Here is a 19008-nt window from a genome sequence, read left to right as displayed (position 1 = left end):
ACTTCCATGTTTTTCTGTTAATTTGCACCATTGCTTTAGCCAAAGACATGGCGCTACACCCTTTTCTTTAATGACGATGTAAGCTGGTGTACCCTCAGGCGGTGTTTCTTCTCCTACATTTGCTTTAATATAAACATCTCCCCTCATGGCACTCTTAAATGCTTTGAAAAATTTCATCTTTCCGTCTTTTGTTTTTCTAAAAAATATGTAATCAATAAGTGACTTTAATTCCCGGAATACTCTTCGCTTGCCTTTCCCCTTCCAATTGCGCTTCACGGACTGCGTCCAATCCGTGTGCGACCCTTCTCACCAACCGACCTATCCCAGCGCGGCTCCTAGTGACGTCACACTCACACACTGCGGCTGACAAAGTCCTGCGGCTTGTCCTCTTTTCATTCGGCTTCACTCATAAACTAATTTCTGCAATATAACGCGAGCACTTAACCAAAAGAATAAAACGGATCTGTCGGTTTACTACAGGAAAGGTAATCCAATCGCTTCAGAAACCTTAGGGATTTTTCACTAGCCTCGGCAGTTATTCCATCTTTCTCGGTTTCCCACTTTCGCAAGCAAAATTTGACCTGCAAACTTTACTCTCGACTGATCAATGAACTATTCTAGTGCACTTTAGAATTCGTCAAATCTCAAAGTCGAAGTTTTCTTTCACTCTGCAACATTCATACCGACTTGTTGACCACACCCGATCAACCTATTAAACCGACCAGATCACAACATCAAACAAGTGTCACATACACTTTTCAACATACTCCGGAGTCTCTTGACCTCGCAGGGCCCGTCTCAACATCAACAACCACGTGGACAATTTGTTATTTTTTTTTGCTCAAAGCGCTACACACACGTGAAGTTCGACGACTTCCCTACTCTCACACCTTTGGAGGAACAGTCCTCTAATATCTTTTAACCCCTTAAATCCTCACAAACCTCTCAATTAATCTGCGGCGATAAGCTGTGCATGCGGGAAACCCTAACTTCACTCATACCGTCACTAGAAATGCTGAGACCATTCTCATACCTCTATATTCCTCATTCGCAAGCTCCGAGATCCCGGGAAAGTCATTGGGGACTTAGGGCATCATCATCTCTCCGACTTGTTTTATCAAAGAAAATTCTAACCTGATTCTGTCTATTGTTCGGATGGGGTCCCAAAGGGCTAAACCATCCTCTGCTACCATCTACTGATAACGCGTCCAGCCCTTATAAAATTACCTGTACCTGGACACGTTGGAGGTCGGTGAATCTTTTAACCGAGTCGGGCTCTCCTCATCTTCAATAGTCGAGTCACTCAGATCAATAAATCAATAACCGTTGTAATCAATAATCAGTACTCAATTGATAGATCAATATAGCACATCAGAAATCAATAACAGTTGGTATTTCGGCGCACCATGACCTTTCAGTCATGAATAACCACACCAGTTTATTAAAAGTTAGTGAATTTATTTCCCTATATTAACAAAGCTAGCACGAGATATATATGTCTCAAAACCAATTGATATATGTATATGAACATTACTAGCTGTCCATAACGGCGGAAGAAACGCAATCTACGCAAAATCTGGATGATGATACACTCTGTTATAGCAATGCAAATCACCAATGTGACTAACTGTATTTGACTAATTGCATACATTCGGTCAGCATAACAAGATTTCAATTCGGCATGGTACATTGGATGTATACCTCGACTAACCTCTAATTACCATCGGCATGTGGGACTTCATGCGAAACGAATTTAGTCAACACAAATTTGGAAAACTTCTAGCTAGGGCCCTGTCAAAATAGCAGTTGGTACCTAAAAGGAAAAACACAATGCATAATACATTTATCCTTTCATATTTACCAAATACAATCAGCATTCAAGAAAAGTCTTCGTCCTTCAGGTACCGGTTCGATCAGCATGGGGCAAGTTCAAAGGGGCAAAGTTAAGGGCAAGCTTCCTTGCAACGGCAAGGAGAGTAGGGCAAAGTTACTACATGGGCAAGACGGGGCAAATCAAAGTTAAAGTCTCTAGGGTGAGAATTCTTAAAGTCTCTTTCTCTCGGATAGAGAAAAGGGCATCAGAGTGTCGTTCCAAAATGGAGTCTGGCATCAGGCTTCAAACTGGCATCGAGGAAAATGGCTGACTTCTCTTTGTCCGGTGGGTTTAAGTAAGAAACATTCCAAATTCTGCAGGGTCTTCCATTGGAGGGTTCATAGGTTGGCTTCAAATTGTCCAATGAAAATTGCCTTTTACTAGAACTTATTTGTGCATACATTAGCCTTGGAGCCTTGGAACACAAATTGTATCATGGTTTGCCAATTATTTTTGGTATCTGTACCTTCATTGTCCGCACCTGAAGAGACTGACCTTGTATCAAAGGGGATGTAACCGGCCTAGCACGAAACCTTGGAGATAAGTGTACCAGCCAGTTTCTACTGGAAAAATACAACTTCAAGCAAGAATATATGTTTCATTAGTTCAAGGAAAAAAAAAGAATCATGCAGTTAGAATTTGAAGCCAGGCAACTAGGCCAAAGCCTATACTAAATTTAAGCTAAGCAAAACAGTTTTCAAACAAGAAATCATGGCATACATTTGCGATTATGACGGATTACTACAATTTTAATACTTCGTGATTAATAAAGCTCGTTTATAATGATGGCAAACTAACCTGAGGGCACAATTCCCCTTGTACATTATTTCTTTTACTAAAATCACACTACATTACACGTATTGATCACACGGTATACATGAATATATGTCGGACCTTCTTTTTCTGCGTCATCAGTGGCAAATGCCACCTACTGACATGGTGACAGCTGCCAACATACCGTCGCTGTGGCTACCGACCGTCCATCGAATTATGACCATAGCCGGAATTCCCTCCAGAAGGCAGGCGGAATTCCGGCTACGGTCATGGCGTTGGACGGTGGCGCTGCTGCCAGCAGCAGCGCCACTCCAGCAAAACACTACCTACCGTATCATGTTCCATTATACGGCCTGGCGGCGTTTTGCTGGCGGACGCTGCTGCTGGCAGAAGCGCCACGTCCCGTCTCCTGCCGGAGGACCCCCTGCAAGTAGGTAAGTCACGTTCTCCTACAGGAGGGGGGGGTGTTGTGTGTGGGGGTGTGTGTGACTGTGTTTGAATGTGTGCATGCGTGTGTAATGCATGTGTGCATGAGTGGGTGTGTGTGTACGTGCATGTTGTGTCGTGTGATTGCGTGTGTGCCTGGATGTATGTTAGTGAGTGTTGCTGTGAGTGTGTAAGAATGTATGCATGCATGGGTGAATGTGTGTATGCGTGTGTGGATGGGTGAGTATGTATGTGTGTATATGTGTGTATATGTGGGGGGGTGGGAGGGGGATGGGGATGGTAGGGGATGACTCTGGGGAGTGGGAGAGGGTGGGGGAGACCCCTGTCAGTCCCAGGGAACGAATTCCCTGGCACTGATAGTGCCTACTGCCATGGTTTCCGTGGCGGAACAGAATCCACGGAAATCATGGCGGTGGGTGGGGTCGAAATGCCATGGACGGCATAGTGATGGCCGAGGCGGTCGTTACCGCTGTGGCAGTGGTTGTGTTATTTTGGCGTTTGGCTTTGGCCAAACCGCCAATGTCATAATAGTGGAGGTACGTACCGCAAGCCTGTTGGAGGTACTACCTCCACTATTGCACCGACCGCCGGGGTCATAATGACCCCCATAATGACACATGTGCAACACAAACATAACATTGCGCAAATAGTAATGTCCTACTGATTAGTTTAACTTGCATATATTTTTCATTTAAAGTGTATGTTATTTTATATGCAGTTAACTGATGGTGAAAGATCAGCAAAAGAGTCAAAGAATATTTTGTTATTTTTTAGTCATTCCTTTGATTCCCCCTCCATCGTCACTGACCCCATCCCATTGCACTCATGATGACAGTATCAATACTTTTAATGAATCGTGACCTCGCACTGAATACCTAAGTAAAGTCTGAGATTTTTTTTTTTTCTTGATATTGTGTGAATTTAATCTCTGATCTGTATTTACTTAACATACTGCACTATGCATCTAAGCATGGACTGCTCCTCCATAATAGTGGAGGAGCATCTCTCTGCTGCTCAGAGTCAGGTAGTGTCAAATAAAATATTAAAACAATTTTATTATCATTTTATTTGTCTCTGTCTCTCTAAAAGCCAATGAATCTTGGAGGTGGCGGGGCTAGGCCACAGGGAGGAGGAATGGTGGGCACTGTAAAGTGTGCATGTCGGTTTGGCCGGCCATCTTAACCTGGCCAAACAGACATGTGCACTTAGATTTCTCCAACCAAGCTGTATTGCAGAGCTTGGTGTAGAAATGGCACGGACTCCCTGTGCCTGAGCGAGCATCCCAACAGCCCGCTCAGGCCAATCCCTGTGCTGCTTGGTATAGCATGAGAGCAGTGTCCGGATTGGGAACCTTTGCTTTTGTGGTGACTGCCAAAAGGAGAAGGAGCAGCCGGCAGCAGGACCAGGAGCATCAGCAGCCGATACTTTTTTTCAAATTATTTTTACACATCCCACCAATCCCCCAGCACCACCACTTTTGATTGGTGGTAGACACCATTGCATCTGACACAGTTGTACAAATACACTGTCCTCTGGTGATAAAGGGGTTTGAGAAAAAGAAATTAATCTAGTCAATGGATAAATTGCCTATGTGTGACCAGGAGACCTAGGTTCTGATCCCGGCTTACTTGCATGACTAAATTGTATGATCTAAGTCCAATCAAGTTACTCCAAGTGTCTAGCATTCTTGATAGTGACATTGAGAGAACTTTCACGTTATTCAGTTCAAGAGGGATAATGTACAAAACCGTCACTTGTATATGTTTTAATGGCCTTTAATGTTCCATCATCCACACAAATAATATTAGCCATGATGTAAGAGACGGAGACCAGACAATGGATTTACTTTGTTCACTCATAGCTTTGTCAGGAGAAAGGGTTTATAAGTGTTTTTAAGTTCATGTTTAGAAAATGTCAATTCAAATAAATGTCAATGCAACGTTGTGATCTAATGTACTGAACTGAAACACTTCCATATGTTAAAGAAATATTTTCAACATTTTAACATTAACTTTGTTATTATGTTCTTATATTTTGTTTGTTGTGTAATTTGCATCCCAAATATTTGTAAGGTTCTGCATTTTTTGGCACTTAAGAGTGAGCCAGACAACTGGTTCGGACTTCGCTCGGCTGCACAGCCATTTAGTGGGCAATTTCCCAAGGTCCAAACTTCCAAGACTTCCAAACTTCCAAGAGGCTCGGTACCTGCTGTCCTTCCACAAGCCCCATCAATGGACTATTGCACTGGCAGAGTTTGCCACAGTGGGTGGATGCTGGGTTCAACCACATGATGGTGCCTCTTCTGTTTCTGACCTCTCTGCTGAGACTATTTTCTAGCTACGTAATATCGCACATTATACTCAAGGAGGGGCCTATTTGGTCTGGACTTTCTTATTTGTCCGGTTTGAAGCAATTATGCTTTGAACCAGTTGCTCCAGGTCTCCCATCTGATTTCCACTTCACCGAGCTCTCTAGTTCTCGGTCTGGTGGTACGGGCTCCCGATTCTGAGATAAATGTAGAATTGCTAAGGGATACTCTAAGGCAGAAGTCGGGCTTTCTTGGTGCTATAAGACTATAGAAAAGTTATGAGTACCAGGCATCATGACATTAGGTGTGAGACTGTTGGCCACACAATCTGCACTGCCTCATAATTTTTTCAGGTTTGACGTCTAGTTGAGTGTGAAGTGAGTCAGATGTTTTTGTTCAACTTGTCTGGACTAGCAGAAGGCATTTCCCAAAATGTTTGCCATGGATTTTAAAATGTTTGTTTAGAAACATAATCAAATTTTGATGTTGCTATCTCACTAAGAAAGACTAGGTAGATTTGGGTAGGGGTGATGTCCCTAACACAGTGCTCAAGGGCATCAGCCCTAGCCAAGTAAAAGGACATAAAGCATCATGTGAATGTAGCTTACCTAGAGACAATTTCATAGAGCGCACAATGAATAAATAGTGCGATATAAAAATAGTTAATAAATACATAAAGTAGTGTGTGATGGCCACTCCTTAGATGTGTCTGTAAATCTGGCCTTTTGTCTTGAATTTTTACAGTAGTGCCCTGAATTTGCTTCAATGCCATGTGGTCACCCTGGAAATGAATGCATTGGTATAAGTGGATGGACAGACTTCACTTATCCATGATTTTGATTTACCTATGCATCAGTTCAGGTACTCTCTCATCCATTTGCTTACTGACCCACTCATCTTCCATGAACTCACATATTGACCCCACCTCCAGTCACTCATTGTAATCCACTCCTGAACTCATTATTACATTCACTTCAACGCCTCCTCAAGGGTAGTAAGTGCTATATAAATGCAATTACAATTATAATCTACTCACCTATCCACACAACCGTACACCCACTTGCCAGTCCACAAAAATGCCCTTTCACTTGCATAAATGTAAACCTATTGGCTTTGTCAATGTTTGTTATATAAGCACATGCAATAATCCATGCTGCAGGGTGTGCAAGAACCCCTTTAGCAGAAAGAGGAGTGTCTGTCGGTTACCCCCTGCTTGTCAAATCATGCTCCCAGCTGTTTTTACTTGGTTCTGCTCCTGGTCCCACTTTATTTGGTTGAGCATAGCAGCGCACAAGCGCTGCTTTTCCGACGTGATGTTATCAGTGGGCTTTAACCACACCCACTTCACACCCATCACTTTAACTCGTTCATGGGCCTGCCATTCAAAAATCCCTTGATGACATTGGTAAATGCTTTATTTTTGTCCTGCCTTGGGCCGGTTTTGTTACTGCCTTGGGGACCCACCCTGTTACATGGATTATTGCACGATTGCCGATACGTTTTACTGGAAGCTAACTGTTTTTTTTCTTTGGTGTCTCTCCTTTGTGCTCATGGCGGCCATGTCGCTGCTCCCAGCAGCTGCTTGTTGTTAAAAGCAGATTAGAGATTTCAGGCTGAACGCAAGTCAACTGAGTTCTCTTGCTCCTGTGGGGAAAAAACAAGCACATTGTTTGAGGAGCTGTTATAAGGTTAACTTTTTTTCTGGCACGATTATAGATGCTTCAGGTGAGAGTCCAAACAATATGTTGCCATCTGTCATTGTTAGAATGGCTCCTCGCACTTCCTGGTCTCTCGACGTCTAGATCGATCCACAGTCCCTGTGTGTTTCAAGCCCCACTGAAAATGCAAATTTGTGTACAATCAATCAATCAATCGTTGAATTTATAAAGCGCGCTACGTACCCGTGAGGGTTTCAAGGCGCGGGGGGAGCTTTTGTTGCTGGTCGAAGAACCAGGTCTTGAGGAGTCTTCTGAAGGTGAGTAGGTCTTGAGTCTGTCACAGGTTGGTGGGGAGGGTGTTCCAGGTTTTGGCGGCGAGGTATGAGAAGGATCTGCCGCCGGAGGTCTTTCTTCGGATGCGGGGACGACGGCGAGGGCGAGTTTAGTGGAGCGGAGCTGACGGGTGGGGGTGTAGAAGCTGAGTTTACCTTTAATTAGAGATCCTGCTGTTCCCTGGACTGACCTCGTCGTTACCTTCAACAATTATCACATCAGTATGTGGACACCACAGCAAAAATGAAAGCACTAGCTGACTCTTAACTGCCATTTCTCATTTATTAGTCTCAAAATTATTTTCTCAGTTAAAAAAAAATTGCCTTGGGTTCACAATGTTTCAGATCTCAACCCGTCAGTACGGCTACCACTCATTACTATAGGTGAGTGGCCCTTCTCTGTGCTCAAAGTATCTTATTATCAGTTTAAGTGAATAGCTGGCTTCGGAGTTAAGGGCGCGAATCCTCGTGCTATCGGTGTCTTTGTGTGGCCAAATAAATATTGTTTGTACCGGCCCAACTTCTTTGGGAACCGTAAAAAGCCGCAAGGAAATGAAAGTGCTCTAGTTATATACATGACCAATGGAATTATGTGGCAGGAAAAAGATCAAATTATGAAGCACGGTTGACTCATTTATGGCGCAAGAAAAGTCCAGTTGCTCTAACGCAAACAAATTCTTGTTTTTATATGTCACTCCTTGGTTTAAACATGTCTACATTAATTTTTCATAGGTGTTTATTTGTACTTTTTCTGTAAACTTGATTATTTTCACTATCGGTTGCGGCAAATTGTTTTAAAGATGGATTAAATGAATCCATTGTGTTTTTTTAACTTGAGTAAGAAAATCTGTAAATTTGAGCTGACTTCAGCGTGTTGTGCAGTGGCATTTGTTTGTTTCACGGTGTCTTGGCATTGTGCAGTCCTGTGCTTGCTTCCGGCTGCTTTTCATTTTGTGTCTAGTTACCTGTCCGGTCACGGTGCCCCTCCCTCTGCTCCCCTGGGAGTCTGTGCACGGAGTCCTGCCTACAGGCAGGGTCGTCTCCCAGGAGACCGAGGCTCGAGGTTTGTACACAGTGCTCCGCGGAGGCGCTGGGACTGTTTCCATCTATCTACCAGAGGCCGGCTCGGAGCGCATAAACATGAAGGACCTGCTGACCACCAGGAACCAGAACTGCTGGAAGGAGCTGATTGCGAAAGAGGCTTTCACCAGGGTGTCCTGGAAGGCCAAGTATGGGCAGCAGGAGCGCCAGCCGCTGGCCATTAGGAGGAGGCGGGTGGTCACCAACCTGCCTGTAGTCACCACCAAGCTGCCCATGATCCGCGCTCCAAGCAAAGAGGAAGAGGACAAGAAGGAGGAAGAACCCGCACCCCCCGAGCTCGTCAGAAGGAGGGGAACCCTTTCCCATGCAGAGATGAGACCTGCCACCCCTCACACGCGCACTCTGCTGTATCAGGGCTTCTCCAAGGAGGGGAAGGGAAGGTCCATGTACCTGCAGAGGCGGAACCTGGAGAGTCCCGAAGCCAAGTTTCAGCACCCACTGCTGTCATCCTGGGAATATGGCTGGAGGCTAGGTGAGGGGGTCGGGGGGCATCTGCGCTGGCACTGCGCCTTGTATAACCTCATCCTAAATATACATCTGTGGCCACCCTTAGTGTGTGTGTGCGCGCGCGGGGGGTCGATGTATGTATGCATCGCGTCTGTAATGGCTGCGCCCTAGATCACTGCTTCCTAAAAATCCAGCACCCTGAAGGAACCTTGGGTGGGTTTCGTGTGCGTGAGCCTGCGTGCGTGCCTCCGTCGCCAGAAATACCCTCGCGCATCACATCTTCACTGCCTCTGCATCTCCGCACCTAGTTAAAACTCACCGCCCTGAATGCTAAGTGGGTGCGCGTGAGTCTGCGTGCGAGTCGTGGGTCACTGTTCAGAAAGAGACACCTTCGCACGCAGTTGCCACATCTGAAGTCTGCACTCTGCATCACTGCTCACTACATGTGGGGTGGGAGGGGGCCCTGTTCAGAAAGCTATCTTTGCATAGTTATCATATTGTCTTGTGTGCACAGGATAAACCCGTTTGTCTTTTTACCTAAAAGTTAAGTGTGTTCTGTAAATGTGTGACCTTGATGTTGTGAATGGAGTAGGCCTCAGCTTTCGAATGTGCAGTAGAAACCCGCCCGCAGACTTTCAAGCCCTCCATGCTTAGCTTCAGTTTAGGGTCGTCTCCAGGGTCGGTCTGAACTATAGGGCAATCAGGTAGTGCCCGATTGGCTGGTTTCACAGATCGGTGTGTGGGTCTATATTTTTTAGCAGTAGAGGGCCGGTTTATGGCCGTGTGGGGCAGTTTTTACAGTTGATTTCCCTGAAATTACCGTTTTTTTAATCTATCGCCATTATTAATAGGGGGGAGGGGGCGCACTTATATTTTGGTGCCCGGGCCTATTTGTACCAGTCCCAACCAGGTAGACATCCCTTTCCGGCTTACTACATAACACAATCCAGCAGATGGTGCACACGAGTACATCGAATTACTCTGGCTCACTCAGTGGTTCAAGAGGTGCCGCTCTGTTCCAAAGGCTAAAAATATGTCTCTAATCTCTGAAATTAATAGTGTGTGTTTTTAAGTAGGGTTGATAGTTTGGCCCCCAACAATCCACATATTTTGCCACATTTTCTGCACTTGTATATCCCCCTGAGTAAAAACAGAAGCTAAGTGCTACTAGTGAATACGTAATGGTGTCGTAGTCATAATATCAATGATACTAAATATCGAGGGCAAAATCTATTTAAAAAAAAATCAAACTCCACATATAAGTACCAACGTGGTGTATCCTCAAGGTATGCTGATGTGGAGTTAGAATAGATAATCTAACTTCCCTGTATACCCTACATTTTCGACATATTGTCCCTTCATATTCAGTCCTCAATATTCTCGTATGTTGATATTCTTCATGTCGATATTCAGTAGTATTCAGTAGTATGGTCCAATATAGTAAACCAAAGTACAATTATAATTTGAAAATTAAAGTTTCTATTTTTCTCCAGTAAATTCATGGTAGTTAGATAATTGTTTCAACGAGATAGGAAAAGCTTTCAAAGCAAAAGCTCTGCCACCCTTGCAGAATGTTCTGATCTCAAGACACCTTTGAAAGAAAGACAGTGGTTGAAAGCAGATTACCAGGTGCGCGCCATGTAAAACAGCCCAGGGCTAAATAGAGGGACTTTGTTGTGAAAAGCTTTGATGCAGATATAGGGCCTTTTGAAGATGTACATAATAAATATGAACGTAATGCAATGTTCAACAAGGCTACTTCTCAATGAAAACAAGTACTCCTAGTTGCTTTATAACATGAAGCAAAATAGTGTATACCAGAAACTAAAAACCTATTTTTGGATATTACTGGGAGGAGCCAAATAAATAAAGCCCACCCTTTTTTACAAAATGCATGTATATGTAGGGCAAATTTATGTCGACTTCAAAAATGTATATACATTACACAATTCAATTTTCTCTGAAAATTAGCGTGGGCAGTGTTAAGAGAATGGATGCTACACGTGTGGTCTTCCGCCAAACATTTTGCCTACTTACCTTCTGTTGCTGATAATAGTATGTGTTGGGTTTAGGACTCTATGCACTTTACCAGTGCTATCCAGTGCAAAAGCGTTTGTGCTCCCTCCTTAAAACATGGTAAAATTGACCTACATCTAATTGGCATATTTATTTGATTTGCTTAGAAGTCTCTGGTAAATTGGTATACCATACAACCATGGCCAGTAAATTAAATGCGACCATCATGTGTTCTTTATGCTTTTGTTGCCCTAAGTGGGAATTTTATGCCCAGATGTGGGTCCTGTGCTCACTGCGCCACTGGATTCAAGCTGGCCTGGATGATGAAGAGTCATTCCCTGAAACCGGTCCCAGAATTCTTGATTTTGGTGCGGGGAGGACCTGGTTGGCAGTTCAAACTGGACTGTCTCATGTGGAACAGGGTCAAGACTGATTTGCATATGGCTGGATCCAAACTGGTGAGGCGTGGTGGGCAAAAAAATGATAGATTAAACCTAGATCTTTGTGACTGGGGTAAATGTTTGTATTGTTCTGCATTCCAGCCATCATCTATTCTTTTTGCTTTTGTTGCTCTAAGTGGGAAGGGTATGCCCAGATGTGGGTCCCGTGCTCACTGCTCCACTGGATTCAAGCTAGCCTGGCTGATGGAGAATGATACTCTGAAACCGGTCCCAGGATGCTTGGTTCTGGTCCAGTGAAGACCTGGCTTGGCAGTTCCGGCTGGAATGTTCCCACAGGGAACAAGGTCGAGGCTGATTTGTATATGGCTGGGTCCAAACTAGGTGGCATGATGGGCAAAAAAAATGATGGATTAAACCCAGATCTTTGTGACTGGAGGTGAATGTTTGCATTGTTCAGCATTCTGTCCATCATCTGTTCCTTTTACTAGTGGGCCTGCAGCACATATTGTGCCACCACCTAAGTAGACTTTTAAAACATGTCTCAGGTCTGCTATTGCATCCTGTGTACAGTTTTAAAGTGCCAACTCAACCTAGCAAAATAAACCTTTTGCCACACCTAAACCTCCCTTTTTACTGCATATAATTCACACCTGAAGGAGGCTTTAAATAGCCCATAGCACATGACACATTGTATTTAAAAAGTTAGACATGTGCTTTTAGGTATTCAATGCCCCAGTAGTGAAAAACTCACACTTTCACTACTGGGAGGCTTCCCTCTCCTATATGATAACATTAGGTTACCTTTTTTCATTATTAAGTGATAACGTTTGTTTGGGAACAGGTATAAATGTTATGTTTGGTCTCAAATGAATTGTAATTTAAATTTCTATTTAATGGTAAAGCCTGATATTAAGTCACCATTTTGAAAACACCACTTTTAGGAAATTTGCATTTTATTTTCCTACCCATTTATTGCCTGTTGCCAGTGTCCTGAGTCACAAACCTTTGATTAAAGGGACAGTAGACCGTTGTGTATTCCTACCAGACAGTGAGACAAAGGGTGACTATGTGCTGGCAGGATTGGCCACTCTGTCCGGATAGTAGGGGTGGGGCTGTTCCCTGCCCAACTTACATTTCAAAGGAGCTGCCTCCAGCACAGTCACAAGGAACTTGACATCAGTCTGTTCTCAACCTAGACATCTTGGAGCCTGGGCAGAGGAGAAGGGAAATTCCAGACCCAGATGTGAAGAGAAGTGTTGAAGTTTCTCCAACTTCAAAAACTGTCACCGGGTATAAATATTGGTCCCTAATACCAACTCTTCAGTACACTCCAAAACCTGTGGAGGACAATCAGAAGGCCTCCCTTGTACTTCAGTGGACTTCACTGTTACTTGAAACCTGCTTTGTATCCCTGGCGACTGCCCTAGGGCTACCAGGTGACTGCCCTGCTGCTTCAACCCTGCCTTGTCTCCTCAGAGGACTGCCCTGCTACTTGAAGCCTATCTTGCCGGTTGAATCGAAGACTGCCATACTGACTCTGAGGGCTAGTTGTCTGGCTTCCTGCTCTGAGCTACTGGGACACAAAGCACTCCAACAACTTAAACCCTGCACCTGGACCCTATCTGAAGTGAGTGCTATCATCTGATTAGTTCCCACCAAGTCCTGGACCTTTGGAAGTGGTGCTAAAGGAGCCAAAAAGCAAAACAATTGACTTTGACATTTTTCAACTAAAAAGTGTCCTAAGTACAGACAGGAGACTGAGACATACCTTCTTGCTGATCTGCCCAAGGTGCATCACCTGTCAACCTGACTTTGCAGAATCACCTGCTACCTTTTTCTCAGCAGCCTCTCATCTCTGGAAGAGCCCTCAATAGTTACAGCTTGCAGCTTAGTCCCACTGGAGATTTTCGACTTCCAAAAAAGTGACAAAGTCTAAATGTAGAAATCTTCACTGTGGGTTTGTCCATTGGCTCCCCGATGATGTTGCCTCCTCCTCGAATTTTGTTGGCTGACTTGCCTAGTCAAACTTTACCTACTCAAACATTTTTCTTCTAAATTTCTTTTAAGTCTGAAGATAAGCCAAGGCTGAGCCCAACCCACATTGTGTATCCGACCCGTGCTCCATCGCATTCGACCATAACATTGGACTTTTCCCTGGTCTCTTGTGACTAGATGCCAGTGGTTGGTGCTTTTAGGCGCTATTTGTCACTGTAAAATTTAAGAAATCATAACTCCAGTTCTACTGATTGGTTTTTTGTCACTTCACTGTCAAATGTTTTTTACAATTTTATTTTATTTTCTGAATTAGTGTGAGGATTTTTCTTATGGGGTATTTTCACTACATTACTCTTTCATTAATGCATAAATACTTAACACATTGCCTCTAGATTAAGACTGACTGCTTTTGTATTACACTATCAAAGGGTTAAGCACAAGTTAATTTAGTGACTTTTGTAGTTCACCAAGACAAGGATTGTGGCAGTTGCTTGAGAAGGGCTCACTCCTCCCTCAATATACAGCTTGATTTCTAACATTGGTGATCAGTGATGGGACTCAGTACTTGTGTTTGGGAAGTGACATTCAGTGATTTTATGTAACACTAAAATCTCATTATAAATAATTTGATACAAGATTTGACTTCCTTTTAATAGACCATTTTGCTTTTTCCAAATTTACTCACGTTCTACCTGACTGTCTCTGTCTGTGACTCCACCTGCAAGCATGAAGTCTGAGTTTAAGAATCTGGAAAACTGCACTGCAGCTAAACTCAGAGATCCTGCATCGGGGGCTTCTTCCCTGGGAGGAGCCCCACCAGTTACAACCCAGAGCAGAATAATAGGTTATGGAGGGGCAGGAGGACCTGGGCACAGGTCCTGAGCTGCAATACTCAGAGGAGGAGGACAAATCACCCTGAGGAGTGAAGCCTCTTGTCAGGGCAGGAAGCAGTGTACCCTTGTGTGGTTTGCCTACAGAAGAGCTGGAGGACAAAAGAGCTGCGAGGGAGCTGATGCTGCAGATGTCCAAACTACATTTGGAGGCAGCTGAGCAGGGATGGGACAGATATGCGCAGACGTGGATCCCATGCACACTGTGTTACAGGAACCAATCGATACGTGGCTCATGAGGCCTAACAAGGGTAAAGGTGATCTTGGGTTGCTTGTGTTCCGGTTAGGGAGGACCTGGTTTGGCAGTTCAGGCTGGACTGTTTGCATTGGAGCAGAGTCAAGACTGATTTGCATTTAGTTGGGTCCAAACTGAGGTGGCATGGTGTGCAAAGTAACAATGGACTGGGATGCGGCCCTGAATAATTACCAGTGGCCGATATTAATTCAGACATTCCATCCATCACTTTTTCGTAAGTTTTACAAAAGTGTCATTTTCAGAATTGTGAATTTAAATCCAGCTTTACCATTAAAGAACATTTTAAATTACAATTCTTTAGACACCAAACATGATATCTTTGCATTTTTCCAAGCAAAAGTTATCACCAGGGCCACTGAAATTATGTGATTATGCGGCTGCAGCAATTTTCACATAAATATAGGTTTACCTCATTTGCCACATAATCCATCATCTGCCTCATTCTCTGCAGATAGTAACAACAAAAAATGTGTTTCTAGCTCAAATGGGTCAAAAGTTACCAAAATACAGTGCCATGTTGCTGTGCAGTGGAAGGCCTTTTGCAAGTCTGTACTGGTCACCTTTCTGTTGCTTATTACTATATTTGGGGTTTAAACTGGTACTAATGAGGTGCAACCAATGCCCATACAGTGTTACCAAGTTTAAAAATGGTGAAATAATGAAGTAATACTATTGCAAAATGTGCTGCATTATGCTGCATAATTTTCCTATTTTTGCTGCATAAGCTATTCAACCCTGCGGCATAGGTTGGCCCTCTCTTGTACACAATTTCAGTGGCCCTGGTTATCACTTACTGAATGTAATAAAGTAACCCTATATTAACCTATGGGAGAGGTAGACCTCACGATAGTGAAAAACGAAGTGAGTTTTTCACTACTATGACATATAAAACTTTAAAGTACATGTCTAACTTTTGAAATATAATTCACCCTTGCTTATGTCCTATTTAGGGTCTACCTTTGGGGCGACTTAAATGTATTAGAAAGGGAGTTTTAAACTAGGCAAAGGGTATATTTTGCCAAGTCCAATCAGCAGTTTAAACCTGCACACAAAATGAATGGCAGGCTTGAGACATGTTTTAAAGGGCTACTTAAGTGGGTGGCACAATAAGTGCTGCAGGACCACTAGTAGCATTTAATTTACCGGCCCTAGGTATATGGTATACCACTTTACTAGGGGCTTATGAGTAAATTAAATATGCCAATCAGATGTAAGCCAATTTTACCATATGTTAGGGAGTGAGCTCAAGCACTTTAGCACTGGCCAGCAGTGATGAAGTGCACAGAGTCCTAAAGGCCAACACAAACGTGTTTAGAAAACAGGAGTGGTGAAGGAAAAGAGTTTGGGGGCAAATTCCAGTTACCCGAGGCATCACATACGTCTTCTATGATTTGTTCTAGACCAAATGAACAATTATTATGAAAAATAGTAATATAAGATATGTTAATGATTATTTTTTCATATATTATCATTTATGATTGTCGTTCAGTGTATCTGGTCCAGTGTATCCTGGTGATATCTCTATGTAACCTTCAGTTTACAAATCTACAAATCAAAGGTGGGCGTCTCAGCTTTTCAGTTTTTCTAAATTCAATAGCATGAGCACCATTGAGTGGGTTAATCGTAGGATCTGTTATTTATCCAAAGTGCTAGCAGAAACTGCTACATAGTGCAGAGTTTATCTTTGGTGATTACGAGACTGTTAAGTGGTGTCTAACTGATCATTGGGAGCCACAACAACGTTAGGTTTTTAGGATAACCACAAACTTTGCAAATCATCCCTATTTGGGTTAATTGCAGGCACTTTCTTCTCAGGTGTAAACCTTGTTAATATGTCGTATCTCGGCCCCCAAAAACCAGCACAGCTCATCTATGGATACATCTGATTCTCCTCAATTATTTTGCTTACTTATGGATCCGTACCTGGACTTCCCTCTGAAGGAGCTGACTTGGCTTTCATTCCAACAGCGAGAACAGTGCCATAACGCTTTCTTCTAGGCAGGACCCTGGTTTATCGAAGCCAAAATGCCCGACTACTTCCCTAAGCGAGCTTCCAGATATTCAGTAGCAAAGTTAAAGACGAACTTTAAGACTCTCCTGTCTGGCTAGAGACTTTAAAAGAGAAGCCAATCTTCTCAGAGTAGCGTTTCACAAAGTCCACGCGCCTTCAACTTAATGTAAACCTACTCTCTTCTTTGGGAATGTCATACATAACTCAGTGTTTTGAAAAGTGTATCTCTGGCTGGGTTTCACCCTCATAATGAAAACTTTGTATTTATTTCAGGAGATGTTGTGAAAGATGCTCGGAACCCCATCCATGGCCGCTCAGCAATAGTCAAGGACACCTTCTACGTCAGGAATGGAATCTTTCATCACCCATCAACAACTGATAGAATGTTGTACACCTTGGGATGAGTGATCATTGTTTTTTGCAGCAGAGGAGCCATTTTGACAAGAGGGCTTCTATATGTCTGTCAGACCATGAAGTTGGAGCAAAACATGGTCATCTAATGTAGAGCTAATGTATACACTTACTGAGGATGTGTCATCACTGATTCTCGAAACAAACAAAAAAATCTCCTAGCTGTTTGCAGGGCCTATTTAGTGAATGGCTCTACTTCCTATTATATGTCATCAACGAATAAGGAATTCTTATTGTGATTTGACCTTTGCGGCTGATGGTTGATAGAATGAAGCATCGCACTAGATCAGGAGTTTAAATATTGCTAAATCATTCATGAGCATACTGGCTACAGGACCATAGAGTTCTTCTCAATTTCATAGCATCCCGTTTATTAGCTGAGGATTTTACCAAAAAGATCTAAACACACATCAACAATTTTGAACTTGCTCGACTTTGTAGGAAGGTTAATATTTTAACCCTAGTCGAATTTGAAAAGATTTATTGTACCTTTTCATTCCTACTATATAATGTTAAAAATAAACACGTTCTACAACTGTATCAAGTGGATTATTCTAAAATGTGGATATTTCATGTTTGAATGTCCATGGTCTGCAACATCATGTGTACAAATAACAGTCTATAAAGTCTTCCACTGTAACTTGCAGGATTTCTATGGAATCTGTAAGTGTATTAAAACATCAAGAAGTATACCTGCTGGTTAAGGTAGTTGGTTTGGTGCAAAGCTCAGGAGCAGAACTGAAAAATGTGAGTCACATAAAAACTTGTCCTAAGGATGAGGCTGAATATACCATAACATGGAGTTAATAGTGGTTCAATGTGACTCCACATATTCATCAGCTCCTAAGAGGATGACCCACACAGAATTCGATAAACAGATTGTCAAATACACGTATCTTCTACATTTGGTTCACTAACTATACGCTTCGTCTTCTGATCATAGGTAGAATTGTCAGCATCTCAGATCTATCATGAAATGTATAGAATACAAGGCAATTTAACACGTATGTCAAAAGTCTTGATGTCCTCCATAGGTGGATGAAAGAATTTGTCTCAAGTTCAAAACAGCCAAGGGAGAGGTCCTCTGACTGTCTGTCAAGATACATCATTGTATTTACTGATGTCCAGTGATGGGAAGGACATTGTATTTTTACACGCCATATCATTGTGAAGTTTGAAGTCCAGACATCCCCTTATGAATGCCCATTCAATTTATTCGATGTGGCCTTGTCGTTTCAGTGGGAACACTTCAAGTGCTGTCTCCTTCCTGTCACTCTAATTAACTGTGGGCCTCATATATCAAAGGCTTTTACCCATTCTGTGTCTATAGGCTAATGCTTTGATATATAGAGGCCTTTGTTCCAAATGTAATAGATCTTTACAGTATCACAGGCTTTACCGTGCAAACCTCAATAGATTGTATGTCAGAAAGTTGTTAGAAGAAATATTCTGGCAGACGTATATTGTGTACTAAATATCATTTACAAAAGTATCATCCCACAGGTTATTGATTTTCCATTACTAACCACGAAGGGTCCATGTTTTTGTAAACAACATTTAGGAGACAATATTTCCATCAGACAACATTTTGGTTACAACATGTTTTCAATAGCCGCTGAGTTTACGGCCATGTATATCTATCATGATAGTGGATTACTAATGAATGCACATGACTAGGAAAACCTCGCAGCAAGCCTCACACAACAAAACTGTAAACACAAACTGGCAAAGTAGATAATGACTTGGACTACTTGTGAGCTGAAAAACAGGAATACACTCAGCTGAGAATTTAAGGGAATATCGAGGTAGCATTGCTACACAAGCCTCTCACACTATATTGATGTAATATTCTTTATTCTTTTGTTAGCTTTGTTACCCACTTTGTAGTGTTAATTCTACAACAGAGTGATTCAGTGAGGCTGCATAAGGTAGCAGATATAACTCCCCTTTGATAAACGAGGAGGTGGCAGAAAACCGGTTTGCCACGTGCAACAAGAATCCTTAGACTGGCCTTCTAATCATATTGTTAACTGTTTTCCCATTATGTAGGGAATAGGAAAATCAGGCTCCTCTATTAATACTCTCTAC

General features: G+C 42.8%; 1 protein-coding gene across 1 annotated transcript; it reads left to right on the top strand.

Moving 5' to 3' along the window:
* The first annotated feature begins 8418 nt into the window (after nt 1–8418).
* LOC138259090 (protein SPMIP1) lies at nt 8419–17460 on the top strand. Its single transcript, XM_069206563.1, has 2 exons — nt 8419–8965; nt 16783–17460. Exons 1-2 carry the CDS (start codon nt 8533–8535, stop codon nt 16911–16913), a joined length of 564 nt encoding a protein of 187 aa, XP_069062664.1. The 5' UTR covers nt 8419–8532; the 3' UTR covers nt 16914–17460.
* The last annotated feature ends 1548 nt before the right edge of the window (nt 17461–19008 follow it).

Source organism: Pleurodeles waltl, chromosome 9, assembly GCF_031143425.1.
Source record: "Pleurodeles waltl isolate 20211129_DDA chromosome 9, aPleWal1.hap1.20221129, whole genome shotgun sequence".
In the NCBI taxonomy this organism is placed as follows: domain Eukaryota; kingdom Metazoa; phylum Chordata; class Amphibia; order Caudata; family Salamandridae; genus Pleurodeles; species Pleurodeles waltl.
The sequence above is the reverse complement of the archived record's forward strand: the minus strand, read 5'-3'. Positions and strand labels throughout refer to the sequence as shown.